Source organism: Aquarana catesbeiana, linkage group LG02, assembly GCF_042186555.1.
Source record: "Aquarana catesbeiana isolate 2022-GZ linkage group LG02, ASM4218655v1, whole genome shotgun sequence".
Taxonomy (NCBI): domain Eukaryota; kingdom Metazoa; phylum Chordata; class Amphibia; order Anura; family Ranidae; genus Aquarana; species Aquarana catesbeiana.
In genome coordinates this window covers 301275407-301295369 of record NC_133325.1, presented here as the reverse complement: position 1 = coordinate 301295369, position 19963 = coordinate 301275407, and the positions used below count along the sequence as shown (strand labels likewise).

The 19963-nt window shown below is 40.6% G+C and overlaps 1 protein-coding gene across 1 annotated transcript in view; it reads left to right on the top strand.

Annotated features, from left to right (window-relative positions):
• JADE3 (jade family PHD finger 3) overlaps positions 1-17095 on the top strand; it is a 164575-nt gene extending 147480 nt beyond the window's left edge. The window contains exon 11 of the mRNA XM_073614602.1: positions 5832-17095. Coding sequence (XP_073470703.1) covers positions 5832-6709 — 878 coding nt within the window. The 3' untranslated portion in view covers positions 6710-17095. The remainder of the gene's footprint in view (positions 1-5831) is intronic.
• The last annotated feature ends 2868 nt before the right edge of the window (positions 17096-19963 follow it).

Here is a 19963-nt window from a genome sequence, read left to right as displayed (position 1 = left end):
AAATAAATTTATATATATATATATATATATATATATATATATATATATATATATATATATATATATATATATATATATATATATATATATATATATATTTCTAATTTTACTTCACCAACTTGGACTATTGTGTTCTGATCCATCACATATAATTCAGATTAAAAAACATTGAACGAAAGGCTGTAATGTAACAAATTAGGTAAAAAGCCAAGGAGGGTGAGAACTTTTGCAAGGCACTGTGCAGTATACTATATGTAGTGTCTCATAGAGGGTTATTCCTGTTTTGGATGAGACTGGGCTGTAATGTCAGCTAAAATGGGGAATAGGTTTAATGAGCATCCCTCCAATGTTGAGTGACAGTTCACTAGTGCTTAGGTGGTAAAGAAGCCCCCCCTCCAAATGGAGGAGATGGTGACCAATGAGTCCCATGTCTCATCTCATACACAGGAATTGATGCATGAATAAGTCGGTCTAGAGAGGTACTTACACATACTTGGGGATCAGTATGTGGAATCATGATGTCGAGAGGTAGAGGAGATGTGCAAACTCTCTCTCTCTCTCTCACGAATCCTCCATCGGTGCATGGTGGCTGGTTGCCAAGATTTGACTTCTCTCTGTTCCGGTGGCGTCTGATGTCACCAGTGGGGCGCGGACGTCTCCATAGCACTTCCGCGCATGTCCGGATTCAGCACGGCAGATCTGACATCCCACGCAAGCGTGCAAATGCACATATCACCATGCTGGAAAATACACTGCTCCCATTCAGCATAGGGGACAGCCAAACAGGTGTTTCGGTCCGCCCCTAGGCATCATAGGACATGGTATTTCCAAGGGGCGGCTAGGAGAGCAATTCATGAATTCCGGTCACGAGACGGAAAAGAGAATCCCCATGACTACGCTGACGGCGCTTTTAGGGATTAAGCCTAATATGGGTGATTGGTTGGACACCCATAAAGCCTGTATGGCTGCTAATCCCAAGACCCTAGGACATGGGAAACCCAATATAATTGGTTAAATTTAATTAGATAAATGTATATAAATGAAATCCTATCAAATTTCTCTTGCATCCAAACAAGAGGCACATTTTCTCAGCTTATGTACACAAAACACGTGTATATAAGCAGTACATAACTTATTTTATTTTACAGATTACAAAATTAATTTGTTAAAGTAGCCCACCATAGACATGAGATGGGTACAAATGGCCAGTTTGGGGGGAGGAGATCGAAAGAGTGGGAGGGAGGAATTTAACTGACCTAGTGATAGAACTATTTATAAAAAGGCAGATATAAATTGCCAATTCTACTTAAATTCCTTAGTGGAGTAGGATAAAACAAATAAGCATAATAATTCACATATGACACACCAGTGAATATATCAATATACCCCACAGAGGGATATAAATAAAAAACAGTGCTGTGAAAATGAGACAATATACCCCACAGGCAAATGTGAAAATAACCCATGCTGTGAAAATCACTTAATGAAGAATAAATATAACATAATTGATATGCGCATATGCACGCCAGTTCTAAAAAAAAGTGTCAATAATTTAAAATTATTATTCACAAGTGCAAAATCCGAAGTAAAAAATGGTGGAAAAATTATTAAAAAATAAGTCCCAATACACTCGCAAAAAAGAAAAATCAGTCACTGGGAATAGGTTTCCGTGATGAGAGGAAAAGATCCCTTATCCAGTGAAAAACGAAACACCCAAGGTGAATAAGTTGGCTCCTTACCGGATAGAAAGACCAATATGTTGGTCTCACCAGGCCCAGGGAATTAGGTCTCCCAAAAACCGTATGGGCAAATGAGAGCTGAAGCTTCAGTATCGCCAGAGAGGATCCAAGAGACGTCTGGGGATTGGCTGCGCAGCCAATCCCCAGGCGTCATCCGCTAGTGACGAAACGCGTAGGGAGGAGCCTGCATCTCCGACATCATCACGCTTCCCTCTTAGTAGGAGACGGTCTAACAGTGGTTTGCGTGCAAAGAAAGCCTCTTGAGAAGCCGCCGCTTGGATCCACTGACCTTGTTGTTATGCCCACTTGTGACTGTCTTCACTCATCTACATTCTTGTAAGTGCAATTTCTGTTTGTGTTCAATAAATACATCTACATACTCCACTATGGGAGCTCTCTTCACTTTCTATTTTTGAGTAACACTACCAACCACAGACGGAGCAGCTTTGGTTTCTTGGATTCCCTCTGGCGATACTGATGCTTCAGCTCTCATTTGCCCATACGGTTTTTGGGAGACCTAATTCCCTGGGCCTGGTGAGACCAACATAATTGGTCTTTCTATCCGGTAAGGAGCCAACTTATTCACCTTGGGTGTTTCGTTTTTCACTGGATAAGGGATCTTTTCCTCTCATCATGGAAACCTATTCCCAGTGACTGATTTTTCTTTTTTTGCGAGTGTATTGGGACTTATTTTTCAATAATTTTTCCACCATTTTTTACTTCAGATTTTGCACTTGTGAATAATAATTTTAATTATTGACACATTTTTTTAGAACTGGCGTGCATATGCGCATATCAATTATGTTATATTTATTCTTCATTAAGTGATTTTCACAGCACAGGTTATTTTCACATTTGCCTGTGGGGTATATTGTCTCATTTTCACAGCACTGTTTTCTATTTATATCCCTCTGTGGGGTATATTGATATATTCACTGGTGTGTCATATGTGAATTATGTTTATTTGTTTTATCCTACTCCACTAAGGAATTTAAGTATCATTGGCAATTTATATCTGCCTTAGTTTTCTGTTCATTTTATTTTCACCATATGTATTCAAGAATCTAGTGCTGCACTATTATTATTTTTATTTATGATTTTGGGTTTCATATTGTGACTTTTGGTGTGGCTGCTCATTTTTTGATTTTTCGTTAAATCTTTGTATAGTTAGCAATTTGTAGCGCAACGTTTGGCCACAGGCCCTTACTTTCTCTATTTTATAAAAAGGGTTAATATCTCTGTCATCATTTAAGTTTATTTTTTCCCCTCATTAATGTACACACAGCACCCCATATTGACAGAAAAACACTGAATTGTTGACAATTTTGCAGATTTATTAAAAAAGAAAAACTGAAATATCACATGGTCCTAAGTATTCAGACCCTTTGCTGTGACACTCATATATTTAACACAGGTGCTGTCCATTTCTTCTGATCATCCTTAAAATGGTTCTACACCTTCATTTGAGTCCAGCTGTGTTTGATTATACTGATTGGACTTGATTAGGAAAGCCACACACCTGTCTATATAAGACCTTACAGCTCACAGTGCATGTCAGAGCAAATGAGAATCGTGAGGACAAAGGAACTGCCTGAAGAGTTCAGAGACAGAATTGTGGCAAGGCACAGATCTGGCCAAGGTTACAAAAAAATTTCTGCTGCGCTTAAGGTTCCTAAGAGCACAGTGGCCTCCATAATCCTTATATGGAAGACATTTGGTATGACCAGAATCTTTCCTAGAGCTGTCCGTCCGGCCAAACTAAGCTATCGGGGGAGAAGAGCCTTGGTGAGAGAGGTAAAGAAGAACCCAAAGATCACTGTGGCTGAGCTCCAGAGATGCAGTTGGGAGATGGGAGAAAGTTGTAGAAAGTCAACCATCACTGCAGCCCTCCAGTCGGGGCTTTATGGCAGAGTGACCCGACGGAAGCCTCTCCTCAGTGCAAGACACATGAAAGCCTGCATGGAGTTTGCTAAAGAAAAACACTTGAAGGACTCCAAGATGGTGAGAAATAAGATTCATTGGTCTGATGAGACCAAGGTAGAACTTTTTGGCCTTAATTCTAAGCGGTATGTGTGGAGAAAACCAGGCACTGCTCATCATCTGTCCAATACAGTCCCAACAGTGAAGCATGGTGGTGGCAGCATCATGCTGTGGGGGTGTTTTTCAGCTGCTGGGACAGGACGGCTGGTTGCAATCGAGGGAAAGATGAATGCGGCCAAGTACAGGGATATCCTGGACAAAAACCTTCTCCAGATTGCTCAGGACCTCAGACTGGGCCGAAGGTTTACTTTCCAACAAGACAATGACTCTAAGCACACAGCTAAAATAACAAAGGAGTGGCTTCACAACAACTCTGACTTTTCTTGAATGGCCAAGCCAGAGTCCTGACTTAAACCCAATTGAGCATCTCTGGAGAGACCTAAAAATGGCTGTCCATCAACGTTTACCATCCAACCTGACAGAACTGGAGAGGATTTGCAAGGAGGAATGGCAGAGGATCCCAAAATCCAGATCTGAAAAACTTGTTGCATCTTTCCCAAAAAGACTCATGGCTGTATTAGATCAAAAGGGTGCTTCTACTAAATACTGAGCAAGGGGTCTGAATATTTAGGACTATGTGATATTTCAGTTTTTCTTTCTTAAAAAATCTGCAAAAATGTCAACAATTCCGTGTTTTTCTGTCAATATGGGGTGCTGTGTGTACATTAATGAGGAAAAAAATGAACTTAAATGATTTTAGCAAATGGCTGCAATATAACAAAGAGTGCAAAATTTAATGGGGTCTGAATACTTTCTGTCCCCACTGTGTGTGTGTGTGTGTGTGTGTGAGATATATATATATCTATATATATATATATAGATATATATATATTGTATATCCGTTTTGTGTACGTGATAAGCTGGGAAGATGTGCCTCTTTTGTTTGGATGCACGATTTGATAGGATTTCTTTTATATACATTTTATCTAATTATATTTAACCAATTATATTGGGTTTCCCATGTCCTAGGTCACTTGCTTTATGGGTGTCCAACCCTTCACCCATGTTAGGCTTGAGCCCTAAAAGCGCTGTCAGCGCAAGTCATGAGGATTCTCTTTTCCAACTGGTGACCAGAATTCATTAATTGCTTTCCGTGCTGCCCCTTGGAAATATCATGCCCTATAATGCCTAGGGGTGGACCAAAACACCAGTTTGGCAGTCCCCTATGCTAAATGGGAGTAGTGGATTTTTCAACATGGCGATATGTGCCTCCGCACGCTTGCGCGTGGCGTCACACCTGCCGTGCTGAATCCAGACATGCGCGATTGAGACGTCCGCACCACGATGATGACGTCAGACGCCACCGGGACAGGGAGAAGTCAAATCGTGGCATCCAGCCACCATGCCCTGGCGGAGGATTCGTGAGAGAGTTTGCACCTCTCCCTCTCGACACCACGATTCCACATACTGATCCCAATTACCTGTAAGTATCTCTCTAGACCGACTTATAGATGTATCAATTCCTGTGTATGAGAGGAGACGTGGGACTCATTCATCACCATCTTAACCACCATCTGGTCACCAGTTTAAACAAAGGCTAAGATGGCAGCTTCCTTGGCTGAAAGCGATAGGAGGGTTTACTTCCAACTTAAAGAATAATAGCTGCAAATGAGATTCCTTTCTTAGTTTTTCAAACATTCACTAGATGATACGGAATCTGATTATGCAGCACAGACAATTTGCCTATTAGATCATTTTCATGCAGGTCCAGTGGCCAAAGTGCAATAAACTATTGCAACCAAGTAGACAAACTCCAGCTGTTGGAGTTGTTTTGGGTGGTATCCCATTTCATTTAAATGCTTCTTCAACACTATAAGCCATGTTGTATTGAAAATTAAAAGCTGTGGTGGGGCTTCTTTGCTGTTGAGGCCTGATAAATAAGACGAACTACTGGGTAAGGCTACTGGGCTCTACCTGTAACTGAACTGTGCTTTATTTTGGTAGATGTAGCCTTTTGCAGGCAATACTTATTCATCTAACACTACAATTTTTCTTATTATTTACATTTCAGTAGAGCATTTGTCTAATATATATATATGTTTTTATCTTTAGGGCAACCTTTATCAAGTGCACTGGAAAATACACTGTTCTACCCTCCTCCTAGAATTACATTAAAGTTAAAAATGCCAAAATGCCCCCCAGCAGACTGTAAAAACAGCTCTGTGAAAACTGGAAGCCAATCGGGTCTTCTTGTAAAGAAAAAAAGTTCTTCTCATAGCGGTAGCAGAGTTCTACAGAAAGGGTCATCTGATCCTGGTACCAAATACTATACTAGGCATGTCTCTGAGCAAAGAAGCAATGGGCTGCTTGGCACGAATAACTCTCGGACAGACACTCAGACCCCAGGTTCCCAGAAAACATCACGAGTTAGGAGCTCAGGTAAACCTTTGTCCCTACAAGCTGTAATCCATGGACAATCGTCAAACGGAAGTGGGAAAGTTCAGCATGAGCCTTCAAAGTCAAAAAAATCTAATGGACTTTTGCATGGAGACAAATCCCAGAGAGACAACTCAAGCCAAACTCTTCACAGTGAAGAGTCTTTATGTCATTTGACTAGCCAGAGTAGCTTTAGGAAATCCAGTTTGGACCATTTTAATAGATCGTTCAAAGAAGCAACAAATAGCTTAGTTAGGACCATGGAAGATATTCAAAGTTGTGAAAAACCTCAAAGGAGACAATCTACAAAAGATCGCTTGTGGAACAAACAGCCTCTTGAATGTCCATCATCTGTGACTCCTTACCAAGATAATGATGGCTATTGTCCTGACCTTGAATTAAGTGACTCGGAAGCTGAAAGCGATGAGAATAAAGACCACATACGAGTACGGAGAGGCAACCCAAGTCATGAAAGCCCTAGCAGAGACTCAAAAAAAAGCAATCGTAGTAGAAGCAAAAAGAACATGATTCCACACAGTTCAGGTCAGAGGTGATAATACAGTGTTGGGAAGAGACATTCATTTGTGCTATTACATATCTAAATGCCAAAGGTGGGTCTGTGAACCCCCAGTGGAATACAGAGAAAGCATATGCTTTTAATACTTTTATTTAAAATTTTTGTTTTTCCTGAAAATTTTAAAATTGTCAAAATGAGCATTATCATCCTTTTTATCAGTACAACTGGATAAATAATATGCACAAATATCTTAAAAAGATTTTTTATATTCTTTGTACCAGCGAAATGTTCATAAGGAATATGTACTATTTGCTTAATTTATGTGGCTAAAAGCCCTGTATAATTTGTAATATGCTTTTTAGTTCTCTTAGCCAGTGGGTGAAAGCATCAAGTGCTTCTGTAAATACTTTGCTTTCAGTTTGTGGTTTTTAAGGCCTATGTACAAAAATTGCTAGTTGTGCAATGAACCTGTAAATATTTTACCCAGACAAGTAGCAGAGGCCAACATCCAATTATTATTGTTTACAGAAATAAAGGGTAGCTGTCTATTATGCATCGTCCTCCGGTACTCAGAAGACAGGAGCATAGAAAATCATCATCAAGATTAAATAAAGACACCGTCGAGTCTTTACAACAATAAACACTACAATATTTTATGTTTACAGAAAGGGCCTGACCTGATCAAATTGTGTGACTGGTTGCTGTTCCTACAGCCTCCTAACTATCTTGCTTAGTCTTTTTCCCTGCAACTTCATGTTACCAAAGTACAGTGTTTTCACAAATTTTGTCAGGAGTGTAATATGATTGCCATGTTTGAAAACCACCTGTGAACCCTTAGCTGTTAATAATTCAGGGCTGAGCCTTCAAAGGATGCACAGCAAAAGTCTTTTAGATGTAGCTCCCTCCTCTTCCCTCTGGTCTAGAGTACAGTTCTATCCCACCCTCCACTCCATAAGGTAAAAAAATACCTTGCTTCTGGTCTTCTCTCACTGAACTTTTGCAAAGAGTTTAAGGGTCAATCAGTTTCACTGAGAAGGGCAAAAACAAGCCCAAGAGCGGATAATTCCTTCACATAATAAAATTGGTCATGCTGTCTTTACTGCATTCATCCATTAACTGCTTCAGTTCTGCTTCTCCATATTTTAGCAGGACACCGGCTTCTCCACAAAGACCACTGGGGACTTGTCTTTTTTTTTTTTTTTTAAATGACATTACTCTGTCTAATCTTGCCTCCCATAGTGATGGCTTAAGGGTGCGAAGGAAGTATGCAACTAAAAACTTGCGGTTGTCCTCCCTCATTAAAGTAAAAACGTTTAGACTTTAGTACTATTACTTTAGTACTACTTTTTTGCATTGTTACATATACGTTCTTTATTTAATTTATAATTGGTGTGTTAAACCAGTCTATTATGGCCCACGTTTTCCTTTTTCATGCATCACTTAGTCAGTATAGTAATTTAAAGCAGAATAAAACTTTGGAATATACTCACCTCAACCTTCCAGCAATGCGATGGTTCTATCCCTCGCCAGCCACTGTTATCTTCTCCTTGGGTGCCATGTTTTTGGCATCTTGATCGGCTGGTGGGGAAAGACGTCCTGTGCTTGCACAAGGGAGTCAATCATTCTGGCACAGCCAGAGTGTGCTGGGAATGCGCAACTTGGTGTACATCTAAAAGAAAACTGCAAGCAGGCAGGCAAGTGTGTATTCTTGCAGAAGAAACACAGCATGTCTCACTGTAATAAAGAGTTGTCTGCCTGCAGTTTTCTACAAGTTAGGTTTAGTTCTGCTTTAAATCAAACGGATATCTGCTGATCTGTAGATTGTTAGGCTACTCAATACCATGTTGCATTTGAGCAGTTTGGTCTCTCTTCCTAATGGGACCCACAGGAAAGAATGAATAAATATCACTGCCCTAAAGCGTCGGCATCAGTTTTGTCAGCTTGGGTACACCATTTTACATCTAAAGTGAAACATAAAGGAAGTGCTATGCAACTTCCTTATAGTACATGTGAACATGTTCGAAGTGATAAATGTTTGTAAATTTACAGTGATCTACTTAGCAAATTAGTTACGAATTTTCTTTATGGAAAGTATATTATAAAAAAACTATTTCAGTTTAAAGCAACCAACCATCTTTTGTCATTTCTGCAGTTTAGGTTTGAAAATGATGCAAAGACTGTTTACTGTGGCAAAGGTTTTTTTTCCATATATTACATTTTTCATTCATTAGTTTTCAGTTTTTTATTATAAGATTTACAGAGTTGATACCAAAGGTGCTGTATTTTTTGCAGTTAGGTATTTAATAGCTAGTTACATAGATATAACTCATTCTGCCAGTTTTTTCCAATTTGTGTTGCGACATGCTTGTTTTCAAACTTGCATCTGTGTGTACAGCCATTGCTGTCCTGGGGACAACCCCCCCACTACCAGAAAAAAATAAAAAATCTTGTACATGTGTCGCAAGGTGTGGCAGAAATTTCCCACTCTATCCAAAACATTGAATAGTTGGATTTAACATTGAAGGAAGTTTTAATATTGTCAATTAGGTTTTGTATATGAACAAAAATAGCTGCGCTTCCAAAACCCTGTATCCTTCAGATGAAATTTGTTGGGCGTGGCCTAATCATGTCATCACAACCGCGGAAGGCAAGGTGATACATGTTTGTCTCTCAATTTACATTGCAAGTACCTGTCTTTTTCAAATAAAGAATATAGCGTTAATGGTTAGCGTGTTATGGCTGGCTTTCAAATTTCACTCGTCTGGTGCTGACATGCCTTGTATTTATGCCAAGTGTCATTGGGGCATATTTTGAATCCACTGGAACAGCAGTTGGCCTGTTTATCTACATCATATGCACTAACTATCTCTTAATGTACAGAGATCATGCAATTCTGGTAAGCGGCTGCAGTACTTGGTGTGCAAAGCATGGGAAGAAATCATCTGTATGCAGTTTTGATCACAGTGAAGGAGAGCGTTTTCACCAACCTTCACTTTTATAATCTTTCACACTTATTGGCATGTGCACTGAAATTTCTTTAACCACTTCAGCTCCGGAAGGCTTACACCTCTTCATGTCCAGGCCAATTTTTTTTTTTTTTTTTCAAACCGGCACTGCGTTACTTTAACTGACGATTGCGCAGTCGTGTGACACTGTACCCAAATAAAATTGATGTCCTTTTCTTCCCACAAATAACGCTTTCTTTTGGTGGTATTTGATCACCTCTGCCGTTTTTATTTTTTGTGCTATAAACAAAGAAAGGACCGACAATTAAAAAAAAACAAAAAACTTTTTTTTACTTTCTGCTATAAAACATAACCAATAAAAAAAAAATGAAAAAATCTAATTTCTTCATCAGTTAAAGCCAATGTGAATTCTGTTACAGGTTTTTGGTGAAAAAAAAATCCCAAAAAACATATATTGATTGGTTTGCGCAAAAGTTATAGTGTCTACAAACTATGGGATAGATTTATGGAATTTTTTTTTTTTTTTTTAACTAGTAATGGCGACGATCAGTGATTTTTAGCGGGACTGCGACATTTTGGTGGCTAAACTGTACTAATGACACTGGCAAGGAAGGGGTTAACATCAGGCGATCAAAGGGTTAAATGTGTTCCCTGGGAGGGCTTGCTAACTGTGTGGGGGTGCTTTGACTGGGTGAAAACAGAGATCCATGTTCCTTCATCTTCCCCTCTGACAGAACAGTGATCTGCCTTGTTTAAATAGGCAGACCACCGTTCTACCTCTCTTAGAAACGATCGCCGGGTGCCAGTGAACATCGGGTCCGCTGGACCTGCAAATGGGCTCTCGCTGTGTCCAATCACAGCGGAATCAGGTTGCTGGCAGCGCGGGTCGCCCTAGACCCAAAAAAATTAAAAAGTTGTATAGGTACATGATTTAACACTGAAGGGCCGCCCTTCCGCATTATATGTGCGTGGGGTGGCCCAGAAGCGGTTATTATGCATTACTTTTTTTTTTTTTTTTGAGGAGTGACATTTCCCTTATTTGTTGGCATATTGATTTATACACGCCGGGCTTTGGAAGCACACCTATTTTTGTTTCTGTCCTGTATTCAGATAGTTTGTGTGCTGCATCTACATTTTATTTCTTTTTCACTAAGTGTAAAAAGATTTTTGATTTATTTATTTTTTTTTAGGTTTTCTAGGTGGAAGTATAGTAAAAGAGCCAAAAATTATAGGAGCCCAATCAGCCATAACATTATGACCGCTGACAGGTTAGGTGAATAACAGTGAATATCATCACAATGGCATCAGAAAGTCATGGTCTGTATTGGGCAGCGAGTAAACTTGTTGTCCGTGAAGCTGATGTGTTAAAAACAGAAAAAATTGGCATCCCAGTTTGTTGTGTGTGGGGCTTCGTAGTCGCAGCCTGCTCCAGGGTGCCTATGCTGCCCTGTGTTCATAGCCAAAAGAGCCTACAGTGGGCACATGAGCATCAGAACTGGACTACGGAGCAATGGAAGAAGGTGGCCTGGTCTGATTAATTACATTTTCTTTCACATCATGGGGATGGCTGGATGCATGTGCATTGTTTACCTAAGGGAAGACTGGCACCAGGATGTAGTATGGGACAAAGGCAAGCCAACAGTGTGTGATGCTTTGGCAATGTTCTGCTGGCAAACCTCTGTCCTGCCATTCATGTGAGTGTTACTGTAATATGTGACACCTACCTAAACATTGTTGGTGACCAAGTACACCTCTTCATGGAAACTGCATTCTCTGGCAGTGGCCTCCCTCAGCAGAATAATGTGCCTTTCCACACTGCAAGAATGGTTTGTGGAACACAATGAGTTCAAGGTGTTCATTTGGCCTCCAAATTCTCCAGATTTCAGTCAAATCAAGCATTGTTGGATGTGCTGGAAAAACAAGTCCAGTCCATGGAGACAACCTCAATGTCCAGGACCTAAAGGTTCTACTATTGATGGCTTGGTGCCTGATACTATAGCATACTTTCTGAGTTCTAGAATTGTCCATGCCTTGATGGGTCAGAGCAGTTTTAGCAGTAAAAGGGGGACCTACTCAATATTAATTGGGTGGTCATAAAGTTATGGCTGATCAGTGTAGATATTTCATCAAAGATCAAGAAGACAAGCCATCACATTTTGGGGGCTATAAGGCTCCCCTTTTTCAGGGCCTACATTACTTAGTTAGACTCTTACTAGTTAGTAGGGAATAAAATCAACACCTATAATCCAAAAACATGCTTCAGCAGCTGGTTTTTATACCTTTTTCAACTAACTGCTGAAGTGTGTTTTTAGATTAAAAAAAAGGCAAATTTAACTTCATTTCTTATTAACCAGTAAGATTCCAAAAAAACAGCACTCTTAGCTCTGATAAATAGAGGACCTTTATAGCATTTGCAACGTGTTGAATTGTTAACTTTGAATTTCTTTGATAGAAAAAATTTTATTGGACTCGTATAGTTTTGGTGCAGCACCCTTATTCACTTTGCACCTTCCAGGGTTGCCCGAGATGCTCTTGAGGCCTTTGTATTAGAGAGATGCCTAGCTAAAATCATTGTGGCTTAATAGTATTGTTTACTGAGGAGAGCAAATCCGTTTTGGATCCAGCATCTCCTACCTACAGCTTCTAATGTTTTTACTACTGTTTAAGACCCTGTTGGGGAGATTTCTTGTTACATTCTGTCTCAGTGATCACATTCTAACTGTGATTGGAAGTTAAGGAAAACCTCAAACAGGGATACTCACGGTAATGAAAAGCTAACAGTGATAATAACTCTTCCTCACTTCATTCAGTGCTGAAAAAAATTGCCCACCATTGCACTTTAAATAAACTTTGCATCTATACTGACATAAAAAAGCCCAGTTGACCTGCAGAATAAATCCATCTGTAGAAACAAAATGTTTTGTTTATGGTTCCAAACAGACAGGAACATTTGAAAGATTCTGATGTATGTGCGTTGAGGTGTTAAGTAGCACATTGTAATGGATGTATCTGCCATTAGACGAGGTAAGATAGTAATTTGGGCATACTTAAAGTATAACTAGAGGCAAAACTTTTTTTTTTTTTGGATAGACTGGACATGGATTAGAACATCTGTCGGGTTTTTATTGCTGTCTGAGCCCCCGTTGAGGACCTTCATACTCTATTTGTCATATTTACTGTTCTCATTAAAAGTGAAAGTAAAGGTAGAATTCTAAATTTTGGGTTGTCCCCACAACAGTAAAAGATGAGAATTCTTCCAATGGGGACACTAGATCTGGTGACAACCAGGGATTCTCTCACTTTTCAGGGATTTTCTCTCACTACCTGTTTTTATTGGACGGGAAGTGAAAGGAAATTAAACCAATGGGACACACATAGGAAAAAAAAATGACAGGAGCTAATAACCCTTCATTACTCCAAAATGAAAAAAAAAGTTTTGCCTTTGAGTTCTATTAAACCTAAAATAATCTTGCCATTTCTTAGATGTGATGGCTGTATTTCCTTTTTTATGCTTTCTTCAATTTCCATCTAGTGATTTGGCCAGTAAGCAGGGGTGTACATGCAGGCATCGCAATTGGACAGGGGGACAGCAGGTTGGCATGTAGAGGGACCGCCCCACCCCCCACCCCCGCTGTCTGCTGCGGGGATCTGTCAGGGGAGGAAGGGGCCGGTAAATTTGTAATTGTCTTAATAGTGATCTGTACCGATTCTGTTCTCTGTACACTGTTCTTTCTTAACTGAAGCTTAGTAAACTGTTTACTATGCTTCCGTTTGTGAATTAACGGGCGCTATTTCTGCCCATTCTGTGCAGCTGGGGGCTGTGTCCTTTAATCTCCTTTCTCTGTCTCCGGTTTCTGTTTAGACCTCTGATATTTCACCAAAGCTTCCCAACAGGGCTCCTAAAAAAAATATTAAAACAAAATAAACTACTGACACCAGTGGTGGAACTACCTTAGTTACAAAGGTTGCACTTGCGAGACTCGGGCCTGGCGTGTCGCCACTGTGGGGTCAGGGGGCCCTTTATAGTTTCTACCACTGGGGCCCTGAAGATTCTAGTTATGCCTCTGCCAGTAAGTGTTGTTTGTTACAGGGATGCTTAAAATGACACCCCCATCCCCCTTTCCAGATTGATAAATCCTCCCCCCCGCCGATCATTAATCCAGAGTGGTGTCTGTATAGGAAGTGTGTTGCTGGCCAGATCCCCAGGTGAAAAAAAATGGGGGGGGCGCCTAAAAAAGAAAACGAATACAGCCACCACATCTGTGGATTGGTAATCTGCAATATATTTGTTTTGGGTTTATTACCGCTTTAATTCCTTATCCTGCTTTTCCAGCTTTAAATTTAGCGGTAAAGCCCCGTACACATGGACAGAATGTCGGGAGACATTTGCTGGTACAAAAAATACCAGCAGACATTCCGCCCACGTGTATGTCAGTCTGTCCGACAGAAGCTGGCCGTGCGTGCTGGAAAACTAGCAGCCGTCTGACTCCCGATCAGCGCTCTCAGCCAATGGCTGAGAGTGCTGATTGGAGTGTTCTGGCAGGGGGGGGGGTCTTCCAGTCAGAACACAGCTCAGCCCGGGAGATCACTGGACTGACCTTGCATGGTTAGTGCGGTGGCTCTGACCAGAGCTGTCTGTTTTTTTGTGCAACCTTGTGGGTGTACCAGGCTTAAGTCTCCAAGCCTAGATTTACATGTATGTAAGAAACCTGATCAACTTAATTGTGGATGACATAGCTGTAGACTTGGAACCTTAGTGTTTTCAAAGGAATTACAATATCAAAACTGTGTTGTGCCAAGAAGGGCTGAGCAACCTCGGTTGGCTTTTCACTGACCTAAAAAATCTGACCTTGGAGATGAACATTGTATTCAACAAATATAGGTATATAACTCCTGGCATTGAACCTAAAAGTAGTAGGTGCTTTGTAATGATACAAATCTATCATCTTTTAGTGACTTGCTAACAATCCATAATCTGAGAATTCAGAGAGAATGCAGGAAAGTGCACAAATCCTATTTAGGCAGAAAACATATTTTAATAGGTTTTAACTATACATAAGCTTGCCTTAGCAAAACTACACAGTTCACCAATCCATTGTGATGTTGGTCTTGTTCAGTGAGAAGTGATATTCGTATGCATTAGGGTTGATTTACTAAAACCGGAGAGTGCAAAATCTGGTGCAACTGTGCATGGTAGCCAATCTACTTCAGTTTGTTCAGTTAAAGCGTAACGCAACTTTTGTTGAGAAAAAAAAACATTTTCCCCCCTGGGTGCGGATTTTAACAAACATTGCAGATTCCTACCTTTTGTTATTCTGAAGAAATCCCTGTGTATATGTCTGTGTCCATGTGGGAAAGTGAGTCTAATGATTATCAATCAGCTGCAGCACCTGTAGGGCACTAATAAGGAAAGCTGCAGGGCCTGCATCTCTTTAGATGCGTTCCTATTGGGAGTATCTCACCAAAAATGAAATTTTTGTTGCAGGGGATGGCTGAAATCTGACTTGTATCTTAGTGCAGACTTTTGGGAAAAATCAGTGAGCCAATCACACAAGCAAAATTATATTTCTGGGGATAGCCATATTGTATTGCATTTTCAGAAAATTACAGAGCTGCAGATTGAAAAGGAAAGATCTTTTTTAATAACATTCAATCACAATATGACTTGTCACAATTGTATACGCTATATTATTTCTTGATTTGCAATTTTTTTCCCCTCGAAAGTGGAGTTACTCTTTATAACCACTAGCTGACCAGCCGCCATCATTGTACTGCGGCAGGTCGGCTCTCGGCCCTTTAACCACTTGCCGACCAGCGCACGAACATTTACGCCGGCAGAATAGCACAGACAGGCAAATTGGCGTACAGGTACGTCCCTTTAAATTTCCCGCCGTGTGGTCATGCGCCTGCCGCGAGCTCTGTGAGTGTGTTCACAGGTCCCACGGACTTGATGTCCGCGGGGATACCCGCGATCGTCTCATGGAGAGGAAGAACGGGGAAATGCTGACGTAAACAAGCATTTCCCCATTCTGCCTAGTGACACTGACACTGATCACCGCTCCCTGTGATTGGGAGCGGTGATCAGTATTGCGTCACACGTAGCCCAGCCACCCCACAGTTAGAATCACTCCCTAGGACACACTTAGTCCCTGCAGCGCCCCCCTCTTGGTTAATCCCTTCACTGCCAGTCACATTTACACAGTAATATTTTACTAAAAATATGTAGAAGAATACGTATCGGCCTAAACTAAGGAAAAAAAAATGTATATATATTTTTTGGGGATATTTATTATAGCAAAAAGTAAAGAATATTGCTTTTTTTTCAAAATCGTTACCTTTTTTTTGTTTATATCGCAAAAAATAAAAACTGCAGAGGTGATCAACTACCACCAAAAGAAAGCTCTATTTGTGGGAAAAAAAGGATGTCCATTTTGTTTGGGTACCACGTCGCACGACGGCGCAATTGTCAGTTAAAGCGATGCAGTACCGTATAGCAAAAAATGGGCTGGTCATTTAGGGGGCAAATCCTTCTGGGGCTGAAGTGGTTAAGCCTTAACAAAAAAAAAAAAATTGGAAGCAGATTGGTTTCTATGCAGAGCTACACCAGATTTGGTGCACTCCAGTTTTAGTAAAACAACCCATGTGTCAAAATTAATATACTTTCTTCTATTGCCTAGATATTAGTCATTTATAATTTAGAGAACTGCTGCAACTTATAAAAGATGAATTGGAATATGTGTAACCTGTTGCTATGTTTACTGACCCTGAGTTACCCAACAACCCAGTTGGAGGCAGGGTGTTGTACTCTGCCCAAGGTTGTCTATGTCCTCTTATCCATGTGATCTGAACAGCCAAGCCCATGCAATACACAACCATAAGGACTCATTAACCCCTGTACATTTTGAAGCATTGCAAAAAGGGCAGTCTTGTTTTGAATGGGTTGCCAATACACCAAAAGCGGAGGGGAAATTTTGCCCGCAGTATTTCTGTATTGGTGTATCACAATACACTCTAGTGCGCTACAATGCAAGTATGTTGTGGAAGTTCATTGTAGTGTCATTCAAAATGAATGGCACCAAAGCACACCAAGTGCATTATTGCAATGCAATGTTGTGACTGCCCCCCTAAATTTGTTTAATATTTTCTGAACAGTGTTACACTGGTGCTAATCTTTGAAATATTGCTTGAAATTAACTCAATATAATTCCATGTGAACAGTAGTGTCTACCTAGCACTTGTAAATAAAGTTTTGGTGCAGTTAATGAAGGAGATCGCCTAGTGTCCATCAAATGGTCCTTCCCTTGTTACTTTATACTTCAGCTTTTGTTTATTTTTTACTTTGTGTTTTTACATATATAAATATGTATATATTCAATTTTCAAAAACGGACTGAGCCTTTTCTGATGTCCCTGTTTTACAAAAAACTTTTTCATTAAATTATGTATTTGGCAACCTTATTTTTTGTTTGGTGTTCTTAAAGCAAAACTTTTTACGCATCAAATTGTTAGCGACATTTGGCATTTAATAGTAGGCACCACCTCGTGAGACTTCATCTAGTATGTCAAATGCTTGTCTGCCTAAACACCTTGTTATTAGCCACTTAGTGTGATAGTCCCTGCAGAAAACGTATAGCTTGCATAAAAGAGTGCACAGGGGTTTGGGGCAGCCATGTCATTTTAGAGCCAACTGAAGCAACTTGCAGGCATCCAGAAAATGCCTATGCTTACACGAAAATAAATTCCTTTTCACTCATAGATTTATCAGCAAAATTAATTTGAAAGAAATGGATTCACCTTATCGGTTATCAAATTTACCACTACAGTGGATCAAATCTTCAAATGTATCGCACTACTTGGAAAACAAAGCAGCTCTGTATACAGGCAGTCCCCGAGTTATGAACGGGTTAGGGACTGCCTGTTTAAGTCGGATTTGTTCGGGAAGCGCATGCGCAGAATGGCAGTTTTCTGATGTTCTGTCAAGTAGCCACGCATGTGCAGACGTCGTTTTCCGATGTGCCCGGCGTCAAAGTGGCCGCGCATGCGCAGAATGCCACGCCGCCTCCCATTCGTAAGTAGGAGTCATTCGCTAGTCGGAGACTCATAATTCGGGGACCTCCTGTGTCTGCATACTAAATATACATCTAAAAACAAAAACTGAGAGCAATGGATAGTGTAGGTAAGACCACTTTAATAATTAAACATTAAAATTGCACTTACATAGAAGTAACTTGATTAATGCATATCACCAACAATAATGATCCAGATGCACACAGTCAGCTCACTTGAAGCTGGCAGTAGAGGAGACAATCAGGGTAAAAATGCTGGGGTGGACAATGGAGAAGTCTAGGGAGAGACACTGCAGAGGGGTTCCAAGCTGAAACTACAGTAGATGAGGACCAACTTTTTTGTGTTTCAGGGCCCGTGCCCCTTCTCTAATGGGATCCTCTGCTCTGGACTGGCCCAAACAGATATGGTACCTGACATGGTGAGACTGCTGGTAGACACTGGATTCTGTCAGATCATTAGCACCTTCTGTCCCAAGGAATGATTTGCCATCCTGCTTCACAGTCACAGGCTTTAATGGTCAGATTCTGAGGAACAAGGATGTCTGTGAGTAATACAGTGCTAAAAAAGTATTAAGGCCGCTTCTTGCAAGGTCTGTCATTTGACATAAAAACGTAATTTACTGGGTAGGAGTTTTCCGGCAGAAGCTTCTCAGTGGGACAACCTGCAGCTGGGTCTGGACCAGCAATTTGGCTCTCCGCACTATCAAGGGTTAGGTTTCTGTTTGAAAGGCCATTGGCTTCTCACGCTTTAAAGACCTTGGTACGTAGGGTCCCCCATGAAATTCTCATCTGATGCCAGCTTAGGGTGTAATATACTTCTGGCAGCACTTTGACATTGGCAAGCAAAGCTGTAAGACAGCCCAGCATAACCCCTCTCAATCCCAGCATGCCTTTTTTGCTATTATCCTAGGAGAATAGAACTCTTTATATCTATCTCTAAACAGCAGACCCATTGCTTTACTTTTGCTTTTATCAAGACTACTTTTTTCTTTTAGCAAGTTTTCTCAGAAGCTGTAGAGCTTTAAAGTACACACTACTGCAGGTGTCTGGATCTGCTGGTGCTCTGCCTTGGAGGATGTGACCTGTGGGCACTGGGCTCTGCTGAAGGCACTACAAGTTAAACAGTATGACTGGAACTTCATCCTGCCACATTGCCTGTACCTCCTAAGGCTTGCAAGAGATTTCTCAGAGTGGGGGGACAGTTGCTGGCCTTTTTTGGCAATTTTGTTTGGGGACATTTTAGATGCCTGTTTCCTCATAAGCTAGAATTTCTTTCGCTATCCCTGCCCTGGTCCAATGTCATTCTCTCAAAAACTAGCAGACTTAAGCTCTGCCTTGTCCCAGCTCTTGAGTCAAGGTGTTCATAACCCTGGTCCAGAATGGGGAAAAGTTTCGGTTCTACTCTGTGAATCTACCTGTCTACCTGTTCATTCCCAAAGCCAGTGGAGCTTTGAATTTGCTCTATTCTAGACCTAAAAATTCTCAACGCTTGTGAGTGAAAAAATTCAGTCGGCCAAGGGATTTTTTGACTTTTGTGGATTTTAAAGTTGTATTAAACCGAAAACCAAAAATGAAATAGATTGTAGCTTACCAATGTGGTGCATTCAGTTTCTTTTTTGGACTTTTTTTCCCTCCTATTTCTTTTCAACTGGTGACCTGGCCAGTAACACACCTCTTGTATTAGAGAGTGTCCCCACATTGTTAGTCTGAGGGTGAGAAAAGTGTTAGATTTACTGGCAGATTTAAATACACTAACAAATTGAAGCCAAACTCCAGGTCAAACTTGTCAGAGAAACCATTTTTTATCCTTTTGGGATAAAGATTTTACATGAATAAACACTGATCATTGTAAGCACCCTTGCCAGTGTTGAATGGTTTGTCTCATCCCTGTAAACTGATATATCTGGAAGAGAGCTTGCTCTTTTGAAAACCAAACTTACTGGCTAGATTACCAGATGAAAAGGGCTGAAAACTAATGCAGCCATCTCATCTAAAAATTGATAAGCTGTAATATGTTTGCTTTTGGGTTCATTACTGCTTTAAGGGTGCCTATCTACAAGTCCCTATTTTTCAAGTAAACTGCTCCCTATGCTACTGACACGCAACACTATCAATTCTTGCCCATTCCCTTTGGGTTTTCACTGTGCTTTGAATATTTACCAAGTTTCAGGCCCCTATGCTTGCTCTGCTTCGCTCACGGGGAACTCCCTTTATGGGATATTTTGACAAGCTCATTCCGCAGGAACAGTCAGAGCAAGCC